Genomic DNA, 18933 nt, shown 5'->3' with positions numbered 1-18933 from the left:
TCGTTTTGGTCATGTGTTCAGTCTAAGCAGTGTGAGTCGTTGCAGAACTAGTAAAAGAATTAAGCCTGTTTGCCTACTCATGTCTCCTCATATCACTTCCTCGCTTCTCCCAAGACACAAACTTCAGTTGATGTTTTTCTCAAGTTTGGGATGACTTTCAGAGCACCTCTCTCTGGTGCTGGTTCCTTGGTATTTAATGAGGTCTTTACCGGCTGAGTAGGAGAACGACCTCACTCTATCTCCTTTACTTAGACTATCTTCATTAAACATATGTGAAATTAACACCTTTGAAACATGCTTCTATTAAAATCAATTGAAATGGGCCAAAAGATGTCAGGGAAGAGAGGAGGCAGGCTCACAAGCCTCCATTCATAGGGAAACTTGCTTAGAAAGAACAAAAAACACACACCAAGGAAGAACAGGAAAGAAAGTCACACAGATATAAAGTAAGTTGATTAAACAGTTCATCAGTAGCTGTGCTACAAATCTAACCAAAATGTTTTGATACACTCTACATATTCATGCAGACCTTAAATATTCCGAATTACTGATGAATGAAATTATGGGTAAAGGAGGAGAGAAATAGGCCTGAGGCAAGCTGGAGTTGCTAAAAAGTGCAGCTGACACCATTTTCCCGAGCTAAATCACAGGAGGCCTGGACCGCACTGAACCTTGCCTGGCAGGAACAGCTATATATAGATTCAAGGTGCTCCTGGAAACAGACATGTGTGTTCTGCTGAAGTCCACAGCATTTCCAAATTATTTATTATTAACTAATTTTCACTATGACCCATCTTCCCCCTTGTCAACACTTTTTAATGCTCTAATTCCAAAAGATTATAAACAAACATTGTAAGCATAATTATGATCTTTTATAAACCCAAGTTTCTTTTAAGAAACACAGAAGCCAGTCAACTTAGAGAAAGATCTATATATACACTGTTCTACACTAGAACAATAGCAACAATCTTACTTTAAAATTAGTTATTTTCGCTATTAAACCACTTTTATAAACATTTAACAAGTGTTAATATTATAAATCACTTAACAGGATTAAGTATTACTGTGGCTCTACTTCATGAAATAAAGAAGAGATAGGAACCAGAACTGTAGGCATACAAGGAAAAACATTTTTAAATTTAAAAAAACCCCCATCAAACAAATCAACCAAAGATGCGACAGTGAGAAGTTAGAACTCATAGTCAGTCTATACTAATAACAATATTTTTTTCTTCAAGTTGAACACAAAGAACAAAAAAGTCATTAATAATTGAAGCTTGCCAGAGGCATGGCTATTTCTCTCTTTACTAACTGTCTACTGTCTAATTTAATTACAAGTATTAAACTCTATGCCGAGGTCAACCAGCTTCAGTTCCTCCAATATTACACTTCAACCAGCGCTCATTAACGTGTCTACTGAATGGATTAGCACATCTGAAGATGTATGTGCACAGGACAGGGGACAGTCTAATGGTAACCAATTGTTCATTTATAATAGGACACATGTTCAAGACTGTAACTTACTATCACTAACGTGGAATTTATTAAATTCTAAAGAAAAAATACCAATACAGCAAACCATTTTTTCCTTAATGTGGCTATGAGAGATTGTAACACTGTTGAGCATCTGTGCCTGCTCCAAGGCAAAACACCTTATATACAATAAACATTGTCGAATTCTTTATTTTTAAAAGGATAAATTATGTTAATAGCCAGCACGTGACTCTTAGGTGAATAAAAACTCATCTTATAAAGTACTCACTGTATATTTATTAATTGATGTTTGAAATCTCAAAGTACTAAAACATCATTCAGTTGTAATGTTTTTTCTTCTACACAAGCCATTACCTCCCTGCATTTTTCACCACTATACATGTGATCTTGCCAGCAGTTGCAGTGATGGCAAAAATCACCAGCATGGTAAAATTAGAAATTAGTAGAGAATAATTTATATGGCTTAACCTACCCCAGTAAAATACCAACTATCATCAGGTAAAGGGGTTATAATATTTTATGGTTTTTTTTAGAAAAAGTTACTGAATTTTCTTTGACTCTTTTTTCGGGGTTATTACCAAAAGAAAATCTGTTATTCAGAAACACTTACCTTTTTTGTTAAAGAGTCATCTGAATCAGAAGGCATTCTTGTTGACACATGGAACATTACTTCTACTGTTGAGGTAGCAAAATATGGAGTGGTCAGTCCAGTGCTTTTGTTTTTTTGCAGTCCTCCCATAAATCCACAATGGTTTGTGAGATTTACCTAGAAGTAATGCCCAGGAAGCATTAGGAGAAAAAAAAAATAAAAATCAAGTGATAAATACATTCTTTACACTTTGAAATACACTTTCAACTGAATTTTTAAAAGTAGAAGGCCCTTTCACAATAATACAGTTATGCTCTTCTAAGAGCTCAGACTTGCTGGCTAGAATGGAAATCAACTGCAGTGCAGTGGCATTCTATATTCCACAGTCACCACAGATGCTGCTGAGAATACAAGGTCAGAGAAAAGGAAAGGCTGTGTAAATGAATATTTACTGCATTATTCCCTGATCAGTTGACTGAAGACACACGTGCTTTTTGAATTTTTAAAAACCTCTGTGATACTACATTGGCCTTGACCTGAGCTCTGAAGAAACCCTGTGTGAGTGCCAGACAATTTTAAACTGTCTTGATACATTCCATATATTTTCATGAGAAATTTTTATTCTGTGAATATGAAAAAAAAAAAAAAAAAATCACAGGAAACTAACTGATAATTCGTAAATAAATTTCTAAGTCTTAGTTCCATAGGAAATAGTTTGGCACTGAAATAAATAAGCATGCGTAGTGTGCTATTTCACTTTTAGAACAGTGCCTAAAGAAAGCTGTATCTCAGATGTGAATACATTTAACATCTGCCCCCATGGGATATATTTGCTTTTATGTTAATAAAGGATCAAGGCTAAGAGAATTAACCCACTAAAGAAGGATATTTGAAGACACTAATGTGATGATTTTTTTTTTTTCTCCTGAAGAATCAGGAATGTGGGAAATAAACATCGATGTTTGTGACAGTCAGTAGACTTCTAGCAGTTTTCCTCTGTTCCTGTGGAAAAGTCAGAGTCATTATTCACAGTGCTAATCTAGTAATGCTCTCATATACCTAAGGAGTAAGAAAAAGAACAAATAAGATGGACACTCCTGATGAACACAAATCACAAGAACAGAAAACCTGCAGTTTCTTCTGCAGCCAGCCAGGAGCAGGAGTGATTCCTGTACTTCCGTGGGACAGTGACGAGTTGAACTTTACAATGGAAGTTAATCCTGTGTGGTCAGAAAGAAAGGATGCAAACAAGGAAATCCTCAGAACAGTATCTAACTAGTGACTAAAGAGCTGCAGGTATATATAGGTGATAGAGCTCATCAGTGTTTCTGACTGCTGGAAGAGACATGGGGAGGAGTGTGTGAAGACATACATGCCTGCAGCGGAAGGCAGGAAGAAGAGAGCATGAGAGAAGCTGCACATTTTTATTTTTGGATTCCCAACTTTGAGCACATCTAATTTCAATGGACTTAACACTTTACAGACCTACATGGAAATCAAGATGCTTCCTAATCAGTCCATGAAAGCAAAGCACAGGACTGCACATTAAAGAACCATCTCTGCCTGCACAAACCTTCTTAAATTGAAAGAGCTTAAAATCAAATAGCTAATATTGCTAATGAAATTAAAACCAGAATTCTTTACATCCTACTTGCCAACCAGTGTATTTCACTACTTGTAATGCTACAGAGCCATATCTAAAGCAATCTGTAATTTTCTCTGTAAACACACTTAGGAAAAAACATTTTAATAAATACCTCCCAGCCAAGACCAGCTACAAAATCCTCATAGGCTTGACTTCCCCCAGTATTTGTAAGAATGGAGTGTTTATCTTCTTGTCCCTCAGCAACATAAAACACTGCAATCTTGTGTGTCTCTCGGCTGTAAAACAGAAAATGGTCATTGCATGACAGTGCCTTTACTCATATGAAACCAAAATATGCAAACAGTACACACAGAGCATGGCTTTTAAAACACCAAAAAGGATAGTGGAAGTACAACTATATGGCTTCTTTTTGAATACCTTCTATATTTCCATATTCATGTTCTGTCTTTTCTAGTCTGATCTTCTCTAGAGCCTAAAGTTTTGCTATACGTGAACAGCATTTACCCATTCCATCACTTCTAAGATGTAGGATAGTGCTGGCAGTACCAATTGCTGGGCTTCTGAAATGAGCAAAACCAGTAACACATTTATCGACACTGCACTGCCCATTAACAACAGTGCCTTGTGAATGCTGTGGCAAATACAGCTTATGCAACTGAATGAAGAATCTTTAAGTACAATAGTAATATCTTCTGTTCACACCTTGCTGTTAGACACTGGAGCAACTGAAGGTGGTTTCTTACACTTCTAGAACCTCCACTGGGTTTTATTTCAACTTCTACAAAACAAATCAAAGTTTTTAATTCTGTGCTACAACTCCAACTAGAATTCCATGTCTTCAAATACTAGCATCACTGGACAATTAGCCAAAGCTTAAAATGCGAAGATTTGATATATCAAAGTTTTAAAACTATTCCATGTAATGCATACAAATGTTCATAATTTTAAGTTATTTTGAAGTTTGTTCTATCTCATGATGTTCTACTTGTAGTTTCACTCTACAAAAAACACCAATGTATCTTCAATATAACACCAATAACTACAATATAGTGCAAAAGATATGAATTTACAAACTATTTTAAAAATTAGTTCAACTCTCACATCTAAGCAATCAGAGCCATTTAAGTACAAGTACACTTAAATAAGTAGGTGGCCATTAAAAGAATTTACCATTGTCTAGAGTCCAAATTTCTGAGTTCTCGAAGTAGCTTCTCATTTTTCTTCAGGAGGTGAAAGCTCCTTCTAAATAGAGAAATTTGTAACTCTTTTATCACCTGTTCACTGATGGATACAGAACAGTACAAGAAGGGTACAAGAACATCTCCTGGTCCATTTAAGAACAGTCAACAAATGCTTCTGCCTTTTCAATAGTTCTTATCTAAAATATTAAGATATTTAAAAAAAAAATATACAAGCAATTTTTTAACTCCAGGAAATCTTCTATATCCATTATAGCCCTGAGTACAGCCTTTGCTTCTTTCCACTTTCTTCTGTTAACCTACTGGATCCAGCTGTGATCAATCTCTTCTCTACAGAAGAACAGACAGAACTCCCTTTGACACATATATAAGCTTCACACTTTACTTGGCCATAATATATATGCTTAGTGACAAAAGACACTCCCATAATCTACTGTCCTAAGGAGTTAGTGCATTAAACACAGAGCTTTTGCTATTCTGAATTGCAGAAGAGAGCCAAACACAGCTCACTAGTCACCCAGCCAGCTGTAACAATTTAAAGAAAAACCAAAACAAATGTTAGAGCAAGAAAGGCACTTTTCCTTTAAACTGTTCTGAAGATACTTCCCACAAAACACAGTGGAATGAGTTTAAGAGCAGTACTTTTCAAAACCAGACTGCCTTGAGGAATTAAAGACCCAAATAAGAAGGGTTACAACACCAAAATTTTGTCTGATTCAGTGACATTAGATTATTTTTGCTTTACAGAATACCCATTTCCCTTCATAGTAAGAAAATATTTTAATGCCTTTAATATGGAACTTGACAGCTTATGGCAAAAGATTTCAGAAAGACCGTTAAATTCTAGGATGCTAATATTTGTATGTACCTACATGTATATGCATACACCTAACTACACCCATACAAAACCGATAATGTAAACAGAGACATTACTTTTGTAACCAAACATGGCTTATCTCCTGTTGTTCTAAACAATACCCAAACACTGCCAATGTTGAAATAAATAGTAGGGGACACATCTTTCTCGTTAGCTAACACATGCAATGCAAGCATGCTCTTAGCAGGTAAAGCAGCAGGACACTGTCCAGCAATACAATAGCTGAAAATATGACACTTTCAGAGACTCATTCTGGCATAGAAAGGTAATGATTTTTGCAGGAACATATATGGCAAGCAAAGAAAGCAAAAAAGATGCCTTCTTTACCCATGGTAGTACCCCTTAGTACAGTTGGTGAAAGGATAGAAAAGATATCACTCCTTTAATTCACCTTCCAACACTGTTCTAAGGAAAGAATATAAATAGCAATAAAAGCAACAGGTTCCTCCTTTCTGTCTCTCTAAATGGCAGGCTGAAATGCAGAAGAAAACTGCCATTTTCCCCTTAGTTGCACATCCCCTCTCCACTTTTGTTGGCTGGCCTGGAGTATTTTTGGCTTAACCCACTCTATGATCAGCTATTATTACACATTAAGAATAGCACAATTCCTTAAAAGAAAGTTCTTAAACTATGAGCCTTTTACCTTTTATCCCAGGAATTCATTCCCAGTATACTGAGAAGTAATCTGCAGTAGTAAAACGCTGACTGAGGCTTTTGTGAGGTTGGCTCATCCTGCTCCATAGCCCTCATATTTAAATCATTGAAATGCTTTTCAACAAACTCCCTCTCTTCTGTGTGCTGTTTCAGAATTGCATTGATGACATCGTTCTCCTGCTTCTCTGAGATGCAGACTGGTTGAGGAGCAGGAATGTTGAGTGAGACACCAGTTCTCTGTAAGCATTCAGGGCTTGTAACACCTAAATACTGCAGGAGCTCATCAAGGGCATCTTCTTCATCCCTAATTGTATCCCATGTTGGTACAGTGTCTCTAAATTTCCTTTTTACTTGGAGTGTAATTCCATCCCTTCCAGATACATCCTCCACATGCTCAAAAGATGAAAGAGCATCTTCTGGTTTATCTTGTTGAGATAATGAAAGTGCAAAAGAGGTTTGCTGTGAAGATCCACATAAAGATGATGGTCCATACAAAATGGCTGAATCCCATGAGTATTTGCCAGATAGATCACGCACTATAATTCTAACATTTGAATTAGCAGATGCAAGTCCAGCAGACAGTCCTCCCCCAGGCATGTCGTCTTCTGCTTGGATTTGTATGCAAGACACCAGGGAAGTATTGTTTAGCACAAAGAATTGAAGGTTTGGATTCTCAAAAAGTTCAGGAGAAAGTTCAGGACTTTCACTATATGGATTGTCATTGTTTTCACACACTTGACTGGTTAGCATAGCAGGACCTCCACTCATAGGATAGTGCCCTAAGTGGTTGACTAGATGTGTTATCACAGTACGAGCAGCAACAGAAATTAATCCTTGTTGCATATGAGTTTTCACTATGAGAGAAAGAACACAGGTTTTAAAAGAAAAGTTCAGCAAACAACACTGAGATTTATGCATTTCTTTTGGTCTACACTTCAGGAGTTTTAAACAGAGTATAAGCACTACAAGGTCAGGATACATCCAAATCAGTAATGGAAAATATGTATTTTGATGAACACTGTTCATACAAGTAGCATGAAAAATCATAAGCTAGTTAAAGAATTATTTTCACTGTTTTACAGCCCACCATACCTCCTCTACCACAGCTTTGTAATGAGCACAGTCCTTCTAAAATACACAATTTCTTAATCTATTGAAAATAAATCTTAAAATTGCTGATGAAGTAGAGATCATAATTGAGTTGTAAGAAGTCCATTTCCAACTGCAATGGATTTTTGTATTTATACACATCATTACATTGTGAAAAACAAAGGAACATAGATGCACAAAACCTCTAATCCATCTTAATTTCCCTAGGGAGCATATAGCTGTAGGTTAGGTTGAGAATAATACTGGATGATTTTAAAGCACCAAATCAAAGACTGGGCTATCTATAGTGAACAAAATCTAACAGTAGCAAAATTTACAAAGAACAAATCTCACGCCCCAACTGCATTTTAAGAAGTTTCAGGCTGGAAAAACTTGGAGGGAGAAAGAGAAGTTAACTGTGCCTATCTTACGTGAAATTCATCTTGTGAGGTGCACTGGTATTTCAAGATGGTTTTGCCACCTCTTTCTTTGTTGCACACCTTCCACTTTCATGCAATGTTATCTAAATTCACAAGAGGGATTTCTTAATGTTTATACCACATCCTGCTAACCCAGTACTTTACTGTTACTGGATTCTTCTATCAAATCCAGTCTACATTACCCATGAAGTACAGAGCTAATCAAAGCAATTCTGTCAGGCAGACAACCCTGAACTGGCTTAGGGTATTCGCTGAAGTATCCATACTCAGAAGTATTAAACTGTAGAAGATCACAGGTAGAAAACAGGATCAATATGGCAAAGCACGTATTTCTGCAGCCTCTCTGTCTGTAATAGGACCTGGATGCCCTGAACTTGGAATTTACAAGGTGAAGATAAAGCAAGGCTGTACTCATCAAGATTACACCATATATTTTAAACTATATTAAACACTGAAAACTGCTGCAAACACTTTCTCACCTTCATTCTCACCAAAAATCTATCAAATTATAATGTTCTGAACCACATTACTTTCTCATTCAGTATTTATTGAGAAAATGTAGCCTTTTGGACATGTAAGTGGGCTATAATTAACTCATTTCCCTTTATATTGTGTATTTATACAGAATAAAAACTAATGTTTAATAAATTTCTTTTTGCAGTTTAAGGTGTCTTAAATGGTTTAACTGGAAATATAAAGGCAAATCTCTAATGTATACTGACTGTCATGATAGATCTTTAGTTTCTGAAGCACTGGATGCATTCTGCATCTACAAAAATAAACAGTATATATGTGCCTTTTTTTTCTCCACAAGGTTTTGGTAAAGCATCTAAGAAACATTTGGGATTCTGGGTCTTCTCTACATTTATGGAGCACTAGACCTGAACTGCAAAAAGTGAAACATTTCATCCTGTTAATTGTTGACAAAATCAACTAGTTGGCAAAACAATTTTTACAGTCTTCTGAAACTCAGATAAACTCAAACATTTTAATGAATTCAGGCATTGAAAACGAATCTAAACACATTAGATATTACATTTTTATTATCTATAACCTTCTTGAGGTAAAATTTACAAACACAAACACATTCAGTGAAGCTGAATTAAATGCCCAGACATTGACAGTATACAAGGAAATTAAGTTATAGTGCCATCTGCTGAAATGTAAGATGGAACTGTAAGCAAGTTTATACAAGACTAGGAAAAATAAGTTGGATGCTGATCAGTGCAGTAGTAACCAGCACCTGGACAATGCAAAGGCTGGCTCATTTCTATCAGAATATTTATGCCAAGACACTGCACAGGTAAATAAGGTAATATTCTCAGGTTCCTAGGAGTAAAAACATGTGAGCTTCCCAGCTACCTGAAGCCTCACACTGCATGGGTTAAATGCCTTCAGTTAAGTTCTGCTTAAAAACATGAAGAAATGAGAGGGACCTGTAAGCATGTAAGACACTATTACTGTTTTGTGATCTGAGGATCTCAAAACTGACCATGGTTTTATTGTGCCTGTGTGCATTAATTTACTTCCTTAGAAGCCTAAGGGACATATGGAAAAGAAAGGTGATACAGTGAGATAAAGAGTGGAACACTGAATTTAAATTTGGAAAGTCCATTCCAAATCCTACCACAGTCTTTCTCTGAAAATTTTGCTCTTGAATTAAAATAAAAAATAAAAGAATTGGCATGTAGATCTGCCACCACCTCTTTTATAACATGAGAATGGAGTTTTCTCTTAGAATACCGTACTGTTGATCTAAAAATGAGACAGAAAACTCAGAAGTATTAAGAGAAGCATAGTGAAAAGTAAGCTGTAAGATGTAACCTGTTATACTGAAATGAAATATACCAACTTTGAAACATTTTTGTTACACAGCAACTCAGTTTCTGGTGATGGTTTCCCTTAGGAAAAAAAAAAATCCAAACCCAGTAATACTTTTTGAAATACAAGAATTTAAAATTACATTTGCAGCTTATAATTTGTTCCTAGAAGCACATCTCCTCAATCAGGAACAACTGGATATTTAATATATTAGAACTCTTAAAATGAGTATCTAAACCATACTCTTTGTTTCTGGAAGGCAGATCAAAATATGCAGTAACACAAGCCATCACAGCTTTACCACAAATTCTACAAACTGAGTCACATCATTACACATTAAAGCAGTCTAGCTGGCTGCTTTGCCAACCTGGTTTTTTCAATGAACACATCTCTACTCTCTTTACAATGGCACAGTCTTTTGCTTGAGCGATGTAGTTCATATGTGCACATGATCACTTGGTAATATACTGGAAATATGTTATATTGCTTATTTTTCTCAGTCCATGAAATTACCTCTTTTGTGGAAAGGCTGAAGGTCCATCACCACTAATTTGTATTAGTGGCATGAATGGAGAATTCCTGAATTTCCTTAAGATGTGTTGTTAACTTTTTATAATTCAACATTGGCTGAACAGCATCTAAACAACTATAGTTATGTAGTAGAAGGAAAAAAGTAATGATTGAGGGTAGAATTTAACTCTCCTCACCCTTTCAGCTATCTAAAGTATGATACACCTGTACAGACTGATTCATCTCAGTTAGAAGCCCACATTGGAGAAACAAGATATATCAGTCTCTGGAAACTCTTCTCTTTCTCCATTATATTTAGAGGGAGCCTAAGATAGTTCAGTTTAGCTTAGCTACCTGCATTTTACATTAGCTTAAGAAAGTCTCACTCCTTTCTAGTTTTGAGCTTCAGGCATAGAGAGATGCAGTTACAGAGAATTCATCTCTAGAATATCTCTCACAAAACACAAACTGTGCTAATCTGGATGTACCATGTATAAAGTGTTTTTTTTTTAAAGTGTATTTTTTGTCTCCTTTCAGTAAAAAGGCAAACAGCAAAGCCTTAAAAGAAAAGTACATTTCTATTTTTTAAAAAAAGACTATAAACATCAGATGGGAGAACTTTTTCTTCAGAAATTGAAATATATTAGGAAAAATGATTGATCTATGCAGAAGAGTTTAAAATACATTTAGAGAAATATGACAAATGGGGAAAAATCCATTAAATCAATGACCCCTGTATCTATGAAATGTAACTACGACCTTCCAATTACAACTACCCCTAACAGATCTGTGATCTATGAAGAACAGGTTTTAAAATGTTTTTGCCTTTAATTGCTGATAAAATATCCCATAAAATATTATTTCCTTATGACTAGACTCTATTCAATTGTCCGATTTTGCTATTTATTAACATTAGAAGATGTATAGCACTTTTTCTTTAATGCTACATATTTTCATTTAACCATCTTCCCTTGTCAATACAAGGGTCACAAACCCTCAATTTTATTTTTTACTGTGTTTGCATCATTTAACACAAACAACAAAAAAGTTCTGAAGGAGAGGTTCTGTTTTGATTCTCCCTTATATGTTTATGGTCCTGTAATGACAAGCAAAAGATCAGAAGCAGGTAAGCAGATCACAGCCCAATGCAGTCCAAGTTAGCTTTTGCACATTTAAACTGTACAGCAAATAACTATAAGGCTATACTATCCTTGGGGAAAGTATACCTCTGTCACTGTATGCTGAATCCATGCTAGATAGGTGCTGTTAATTAGCACAGGCAACACCTGTATGCCTGTACTGTAGGTGGAGGAAGCTGTTGATACTAGCTAGAGGAACAGTTCATCAGCTTTCATGTAGAGAAGCCCTGTGATGCCTTAGGTATATGAAAGCATCACTGACTTGCTGCCTGCAAGTTCTGATGATGCAAGAAAAGCTTCCTAGTAATGTCTTTATTGTCAGCTACTACAAGTTCATTCAGATATAAATATAAGACTTTAATGTACTTAACACTTAATTTCAAAATTATTCTTTGTGTATCTTAATAACTGCAATCTACCACTTCACTGGAAACCTACAGAATGGAGGACAAAGACAATTTAATAGATAATCCTAGGTATAACAGATTCCTTGGGAAAGATGGCACTTGGAAAGTTACTGAAACAGAGAGGGGAAAAGTCCTTTTCTCTCCCCGCATCACTTGTTTCCAGAGGATTTAACAGATCTTTGCCCTGCCATTTACTGCAGGACTTATTCCAGCCCCTCAATAGATCCTGTCCCTGCTACACACCTGTATCACTCCAAGTCTCATATCTTCATGGTCTCATACCACATAATACTGCAGCTAAGTGACCATAAAAACTGTGATGGATCTGACCTTGAACAATGGGAGGTATTACAGGGTATGTCAGTCACATTATTAAACTGATCAAAAGCATCCTGTCCTAAGAATTCTGTCATTTCAGTACTTTGAGCATTGCTTGTGGCCTAAGGAAAGAATCTAGTAATCCACATTCTGTCTTTGTAGAACTTCCCTGATTACCCTACAACTGCTGTCCTGTCCATTTCCATTCCTTCAAAAAAGATATCATGATAACACTTTTACTCTACTCAAAAAAGAGGTTGACCCACTGGCATACTGCTCTGCTGTTAGCTTGTACTAATTGACTCACTGTCTTGATCAAGTCCCAGACTGGTTGTTATCCACTAACTTTACTCCTCTTGCTCCAACAATGCCAGTGACAACAGATGCTGTGTGATCAGTTAAGCACTGTCAATTTTATTCACTGCCTGGCAATGTGGACTAGAAGTGCCAAGGTTGCAAGACCAGGGTTGCATTATAATGCTGTAGTTTGCCAATTAAAATTCACGATCTGACTTACAATTCCAGAGCCTTGAAACTTTAAAAACATATGGGGCTTCCTTAATTTATCTGGAGAGATAAAAGGAACATCTGAAATTACTTTTATTTAGAAATTTAACAAGAAATCATAAAAGAACAGATCACGTACGGAAATGCAAAATGAAGATATCGATGCTAAGGCTTTGTGCAACTACATTCATTTAAAGAGAAATCTATTCAGGGTTGTCTTTTCAGATTGTCAGATTAAAAAAGCCACACAGCATTTGCTGCTAACCCATAATTACAGATTATTACAGAATACAAAAGATGCCAGGAATAAAAAGCTACTACAATTCACTACACTGTAATAGAACATGCAGTGGAAGTTAATTTTGGCAAATGCTTTAAATATTAGCTTTACATAATATGTATAGGTGAGACTGTAATTAGGACAGAATGAATCCTTCGAAGCCTCTTTCATTCTGACCCAGCAGATGATTACTTTTTACTAATAAGACCACAGCCATTTGACAAAAAGCCAACTATAGTACCTTGCTTCATTCTTCAGTAAATTTAATAATTACAGCTCCTCCTGCCAACAGTTCTCAAATCAGACTTGTTCAATCCAATACTGAGCTTATTAGGGGACAGCTCTATGTTTAGAATTCTTTGGCCAAAAAAGTACTTGAGGATGATGAAGCATGCCTTAGACAAGGGCACAATGATTAGCCATTTTCTCTACATAAAAAACAGCACGTAGTCACTACAGACCACAAAATCACCTGCTGTTAGCACACAGCTGCTACAAAGAGCTGCTGCATTTATCTGGTTCTTAATACCTTTAAGGAAGCCTAAATGGAACAACTTAATATGGAGGGAGAATAGCACTACACAGAGTTAGATCTGCTATCAGTATTAATCTCATCTTTTTCAATTTTCTTCCCAGTATAGCCATTTGATATTTACTAGATATGCTGCATAATACATGCTACTCCTCCGTAGCTTGGTTTCTTGATCCTTTATTTTTGAGTTCTGAAGAAAATGCTAATTCCTGTGTCTGTTAAGTTTCTAAACAGATGAGAGAAAATTTCTCTCTTTTTAGGTAACGCTGTGGTTTTAAACAGTGTAAACAGATCGACAACAAATTATGATGGGCTAAAAAAATTCACAGAAAGCTTTCAATATTGCAAGCTCAGGCAGGAAAAAAATCCAAAATATTCTTAGAAAAAGGAGTAAAATTAAAAAAAAATCATTTACTGAAAGTAAAATGAAAAGCAAAACTTATCCATGTTACAGTATTTAACACTTTTTGCTGATACACAGAGCACAGAAGAATCCATATCAAATCGATCTTCAAGTTGTTCAGAAGATACTTATTTCAGTTAATCAAACAGTAATTGCTCAAAATTATGTTAGCTTATGCCATGCTAATGGTTCTTACCTAGTGTCTAGGTATAATTTAAAACTTATGCTTTAGGCCAACATTTCAATACTGGAAACCAAGATAAAACTTTTTTGAAAGAAAATGTATTTAGGCAATTTGACAAACCTTCAGTGACTGGCTGAAGTTTAGAAGACCTCTCCGAGTCTGGAGAATGCAGTGGTTCTGGTTCCTTCAAGCTTTCTAAATGCATAAAAGGATCGTAATCCACACATGCTAAATCAGAAAGGCTTAGAGGAAAATACTTAGGGTTGCTAAAACACTGAGACCCATAGACACACCCATGCAGAACCTAGAACAAAAACAGAATTTCATGACATTACTGACATTTCTATTTGAGAGTTTGATAAGAAATGAAGTTTATTTTTATTTACATTTTTAAATTGATTTTTAGAACTAGGTAGGCAGGACAAAATGTTGGAAATTTTAGATGCTTAATGTTTACAGAAACAAACCCTGGTCTGCAAAGAAAATTGTTAAAACTGTGTCTACTGACACTGAAGTGGAATTTAACAATAAAGAAACAAGAAACAAAACTTACAACAAATCACCAAGATAATTTTTTTTTAGATCTCCTAACTTCTTTAATTACATATGCTAGGTCTAAGCTGCTGAATGTTTTAATCCCCTTCCCTTGCTATCTTTGTTCTGTGTCCCTAAAGACAGTAATTATAACTTAGTGCTTTTTACTTTGTTTATTGCTAAATAAAATTGCTTGGAATATAAAAGCTACATCCTCCTCTCTTAAATGTATAGCTTGTCTTCTACAACACAAGTGTCTGCTATTGAAATGACATATAAAAAAGAACTTGGTTAAACCTCATAAAATATAAAACAAAATCAACAATTCCAAATATACCAAAGATCAAGCAGTTACAGTAAACCATACAAGAACTAAGACAGCACTCCACAGCCATAGAATGGAGGTCAGCTCACAGAAAACTTCTGTCTTCATTTCCATGAAAACAAATACTACCTCCATACATGGAAATTCTCATTTACAGCGTAAAGAAACATGTACCTTATATATACAATTAAGAACGGATCTTTCAGTCTTATCATTTTCTGCTCCTGTAGTATGAAGAGGCTGCAGCAAGGTCTTTAATGGCAAGGCCATTATCCAGTCCAATAAACACAGAAGTAAAGAAACCACCAACTGGAACAAACACTTTCAATTACAAATCAATTAAACCAGCACCTGCTACTTCACATTTATCACTGTATTTTACGTCTCTGTTTTATTTTCTTTTTCCAATTCAGTAGAGTCAACCTTCTGCTGTAATGGCAGGACACACTTGCTTAATAGCCACTGTATCTTCAAAACTTACAGCATCAGTAAAAACTTTGCTACTGAGTTATTTAACAAAGACCATCCATAAGCACGAGAGCAGACACAGTGCTTAAAAGGATACCCATTATTTTAAAAATTGATTTGTAGGGTGATGTTTTTAAAATGACAGATTACACAGGTACAAATTAAGGCTGCTGCACTGTTCCGCACATTTCCTTCACAACATGTCAATAATGCTATGCAGCACCAGGTATCACCTGAAAGAAATCCAACTGCTTTCTGTACTGTAGGCTACTCAGCAAAAGAACCAACTCCCTCTAGGGGACGTTTTTAAAGACTGGAGAATAGGATTAGATTAAGACATAAGTACACACCAAATTATTAATACCTTACTGGCTTCAAATAATTATTTTTAAATTTTGAAACTTAGCTGTGAATGAGGAAACAATTTGGATAAATGGCTGTGAGATTCTCTAAAATATTTCCCAAGTAGAAGTCTTTCAAAGAAAATCCACTGAACTAATTTACTAATAAATGACATATAAGCATCATACTCATTTCACACAATACAAGTTTGTCTCTCAGAGGCACTATATAATAAACCTAATGATGAAGGGTCCTTAGTATTTTTATATTAAATCAATTTTTAAGAAACCCATTAGGACTATGTTTGTCGAACTAGGTAAACCAATTTTTTATATATTTGAGAAGACTATACTGTATTATACTTAAAAGAGCTGAATTCCTACTTTAAGGCACAGCTTAAATTTTGTAACAATGCTAGGTGACACACCTTTGTAATTAAATTGACACATTAAAAAGAAATGAAAACTGTTTACCCTCTTGTCCTGTTCGTAAGAGGAAGCTTCTGTACTGGGTAGCAGATGGGTAATAGTTGCTATCAGAATCTAGGGAAAATATAGCATAGTTTCTCTAAAGATACAATTTAAATATTTAAGTTTAAAATAAAATTTTAAGCAGGTAAATGTAACACAATACTAGACTGTAGAATCATAGAATGGTTTGGGTTTTAAAGATCATCTAGTCCAACCCCCCTGCCATGGGCAGGGACACCTTCCACCAGACCAGGTTGCTCACAGCCCCGTCCAACCTGGCCTTGAACACTGCCAGGGAGGGGGCAGCCACAGCTGCTCTGGGCAACCTGTGCCAGTGCCTCACCACCCTCACAGTGAAGAATTCCTTCCTTATGCTACCCTCTTTCGTTTTAAACTGTTACCCCTTGTCCTGTCACTACACTCCCTGATAAAGAGTCCCTATCATCTTCCCTGTAGGCCCCCCTTTAAGTACTGGAAAGCCACTTGAAGGTCTCCCCAAAGCCTTCCCTTCTCCAGGCTGAACAATCCCAATTCATGGTTAAATTCTATTAAATTTATTTTGAGACAAATTACAGTATTCCTTGCCACTTTTTAAAAAAAATAAAATCCTTTTAATTGAATTTTGCAGAAGACAATGAAGGAACACATTCTGTTTGACTGATGTAGGTGTGTTAGGGACAATGAAATTACACAGCTACTCAAAATACTCAGGCAGGAAGAGACCTTGATTCCACACACTTGTAGGGTGTAGGAAGGAGCCTGACGTGGGTTTGGGCACAGCGCTATGTGAGCTTCATTATTTCTTAGAACTACAAGAATTTTTAAACACCCTACCTCTACTTAATCAACAATATGACTGCAGAGGGAAGAGAAATACTTGCTATACCTCTTAAGAAGCTTCCACATAATTCCCTTTCTGGTTACCTGGGAGACCTCTATCTTTTCTCTGTGGTTCAGACTCACAGAGGCCATAGTCTACTTCACTGTTATTTAAAGTGTATTCAAAATAGTTATTTTTGCTTTATACTGAAACGATTTAATGCAAATTGTTTTGCATACAGATATTCAAAATACAATTGTAGATCTGTATTTTAAGTAATCACTTTCTCACTAAAACATATTTGAATATATTTAATGTTCAAAAAATTGTACTTTATTGACAATATTCTCATGTAAATGATGACATAGTTGTACTGGAGAAAAAATAAGCATGACACAGCCATTTTACATGCTAATATTGGAGTCAGCAAGTAAGTGCAACATGAACCCACACAATTGATGATCAGTAAGATTATGTTTCTACTAATTTAACATTTTGTGAAATATACTTGTCAATATTCTGGTATTTTAATTTCAATGAAATACATTTTACAGTTACATTTAAAAGAATATTTTCAAATTTTTAAAAATTACTTACTTGAATAATTCTTAAAGGTGAATCAGCTTGATACACTTGAAGTCTATGTACATAATGTATCAGCATGTTCAGCATACTGCAGGCAACTTGGGCTACTGTTTTATTTGGAAACTAGAAAAGAGAACACAGAGCAGTAAGGATGACTACATTTCACATGGTAGGTTAGGTGGTAAGGTGATGGTTTTATAAATGTAGTTCCTTATGTACACATTTGTTGGAGGAACAGAACTAAATTTTACAAAATTTAAATGGATTTATTTTATGGTCATAACCAAATGTTAGTCACTAACATCAAAGTTTTGGGACAGACAATCAGGGAGTTGCATGGAATAAGGGAAAGGGGAGAGGAGTCTCCTAACTAATTTCAGACCAGTTAGTACAGTATCATAAAGCCAGAAAGAATTAACTCATTTCTTATTACCTTAATGTTTATTAATGTTAATGCATCACTGCAAAAAAATAAGGATCTCATTCTGAAATCAGAGGTCTTTGTTGAGAACCAAGGCAGATGAACAGCCCTGTATCCAGAATGCAAACCACAGAACTAATAGTGAGACTAACCTATATTTGTTGGTGACTGCTTCTGTACAGTGCTTGTCTGAATGGAGATGAATGCACCTGTTTCTGTGCTTAATTTCTCTTTTCTCTGTTTTCTTTAAAGGCATGAGAACATTGCTGCACTGGAGCCTGCCTTCAACACTTTATTTAAGTTACTGTGTTGGTCAAGACAAAAGTGAATGTATTTGTACAATTAGTCCCCAGCCATGGTAGTGGATGCACACACTGCCCTACACTCCTAAGTGAGAAAACAAAGAAACGAAGAGACAGCAATATGTTTTCTTAAACTATTAATGCATAGAACATGTAGCTGAGGCTTCTTCCTTCATTGTACTTGCCTTAAAACATTAAGCTGTGCACCAAACAAGCTCAAAGTAAATTTTATGTGAATTTTATTCATCTAGGACATGAAAATCCTACAAAGCTGAGCTAAAGAAAAATCTGAGCAAAGCACTGACTTCAGAAGACAGCACAAATCACATGGAAGAAAAAATAACATTCAACAGCCCCAAGGAAAAGATTCTGTCTTTACTGAAAACAAGTATGCCAAATCATAATACAGATGAATATCAAATCACTCAGAAAACTATTAGGTAATTCATGCTTTAATAATGAAAAATCCTATTCCGTTTCTCCAATGAAGATGAGTGATATCAGAATTCCCGTATTATTAAAAGAATAAAAAAGTAGTTTGCATGTATTAACCTCACTTTATTTAGCAGTGAAGCTGTCACAGGTGTGTGCTGTAAGGTGGCTAAGTCTATCTCTGA

The 18933-nt window shown here is 35.6% G+C and overlaps 1 protein-coding gene across 1 annotated transcript in view; it reads right to left on the bottom strand.

Moving 5' to 3' along the window:
* Nucleotides 1–18933, bottom strand: part of RALGAPA1 (Ral GTPase activating protein catalytic alpha subunit 1) — a 131625-nt gene that overhangs the window by 39523 nt on the left and 73169 nt on the right. The window contains exons 30-37 of the mRNA XM_026849293.1: nt 17606–17716; nt 16192–16260; nt 15083–15217; nt 14170–14353; nt 6409–7273; nt 4860–4931; nt 3841–3964; nt 2105–2260 (exon numbers count right to left, since the gene is read on the bottom strand). Of these exons, the coding sequence (XP_026705094.1) occupies nt 2105–2260; nt 3841–3964; nt 4860–4931; nt 6409–7273; nt 14170–14353; nt 15083–15217; nt 16192–16260; nt 17606–17716 (1716 nt within the window). The remainder of the gene's footprint in view (nt 1–2104; nt 2261–3840; nt 3965–4859; nt 4932–6408; nt 7274–14169; nt 14354–15082; nt 15218–16191; nt 16261–17605; nt 17717–18933) is intronic.

The sequence above is a fragment of the Athene cunicularia genome, assembly GCF_003259725.1.
Source record: "Athene cunicularia isolate RWA chromosome 5 unlocalized genomic scaffold, athCun1 chr5_part1, whole genome shotgun sequence".
Lineage (NCBI taxonomy): Eukaryota > Metazoa > Chordata > Aves > Strigiformes > Strigidae > Athene > Athene cunicularia.
Note: the sequence above shows the minus strand (reverse complement) of the source record. Positions and strands in the feature narration are given on the sequence as shown.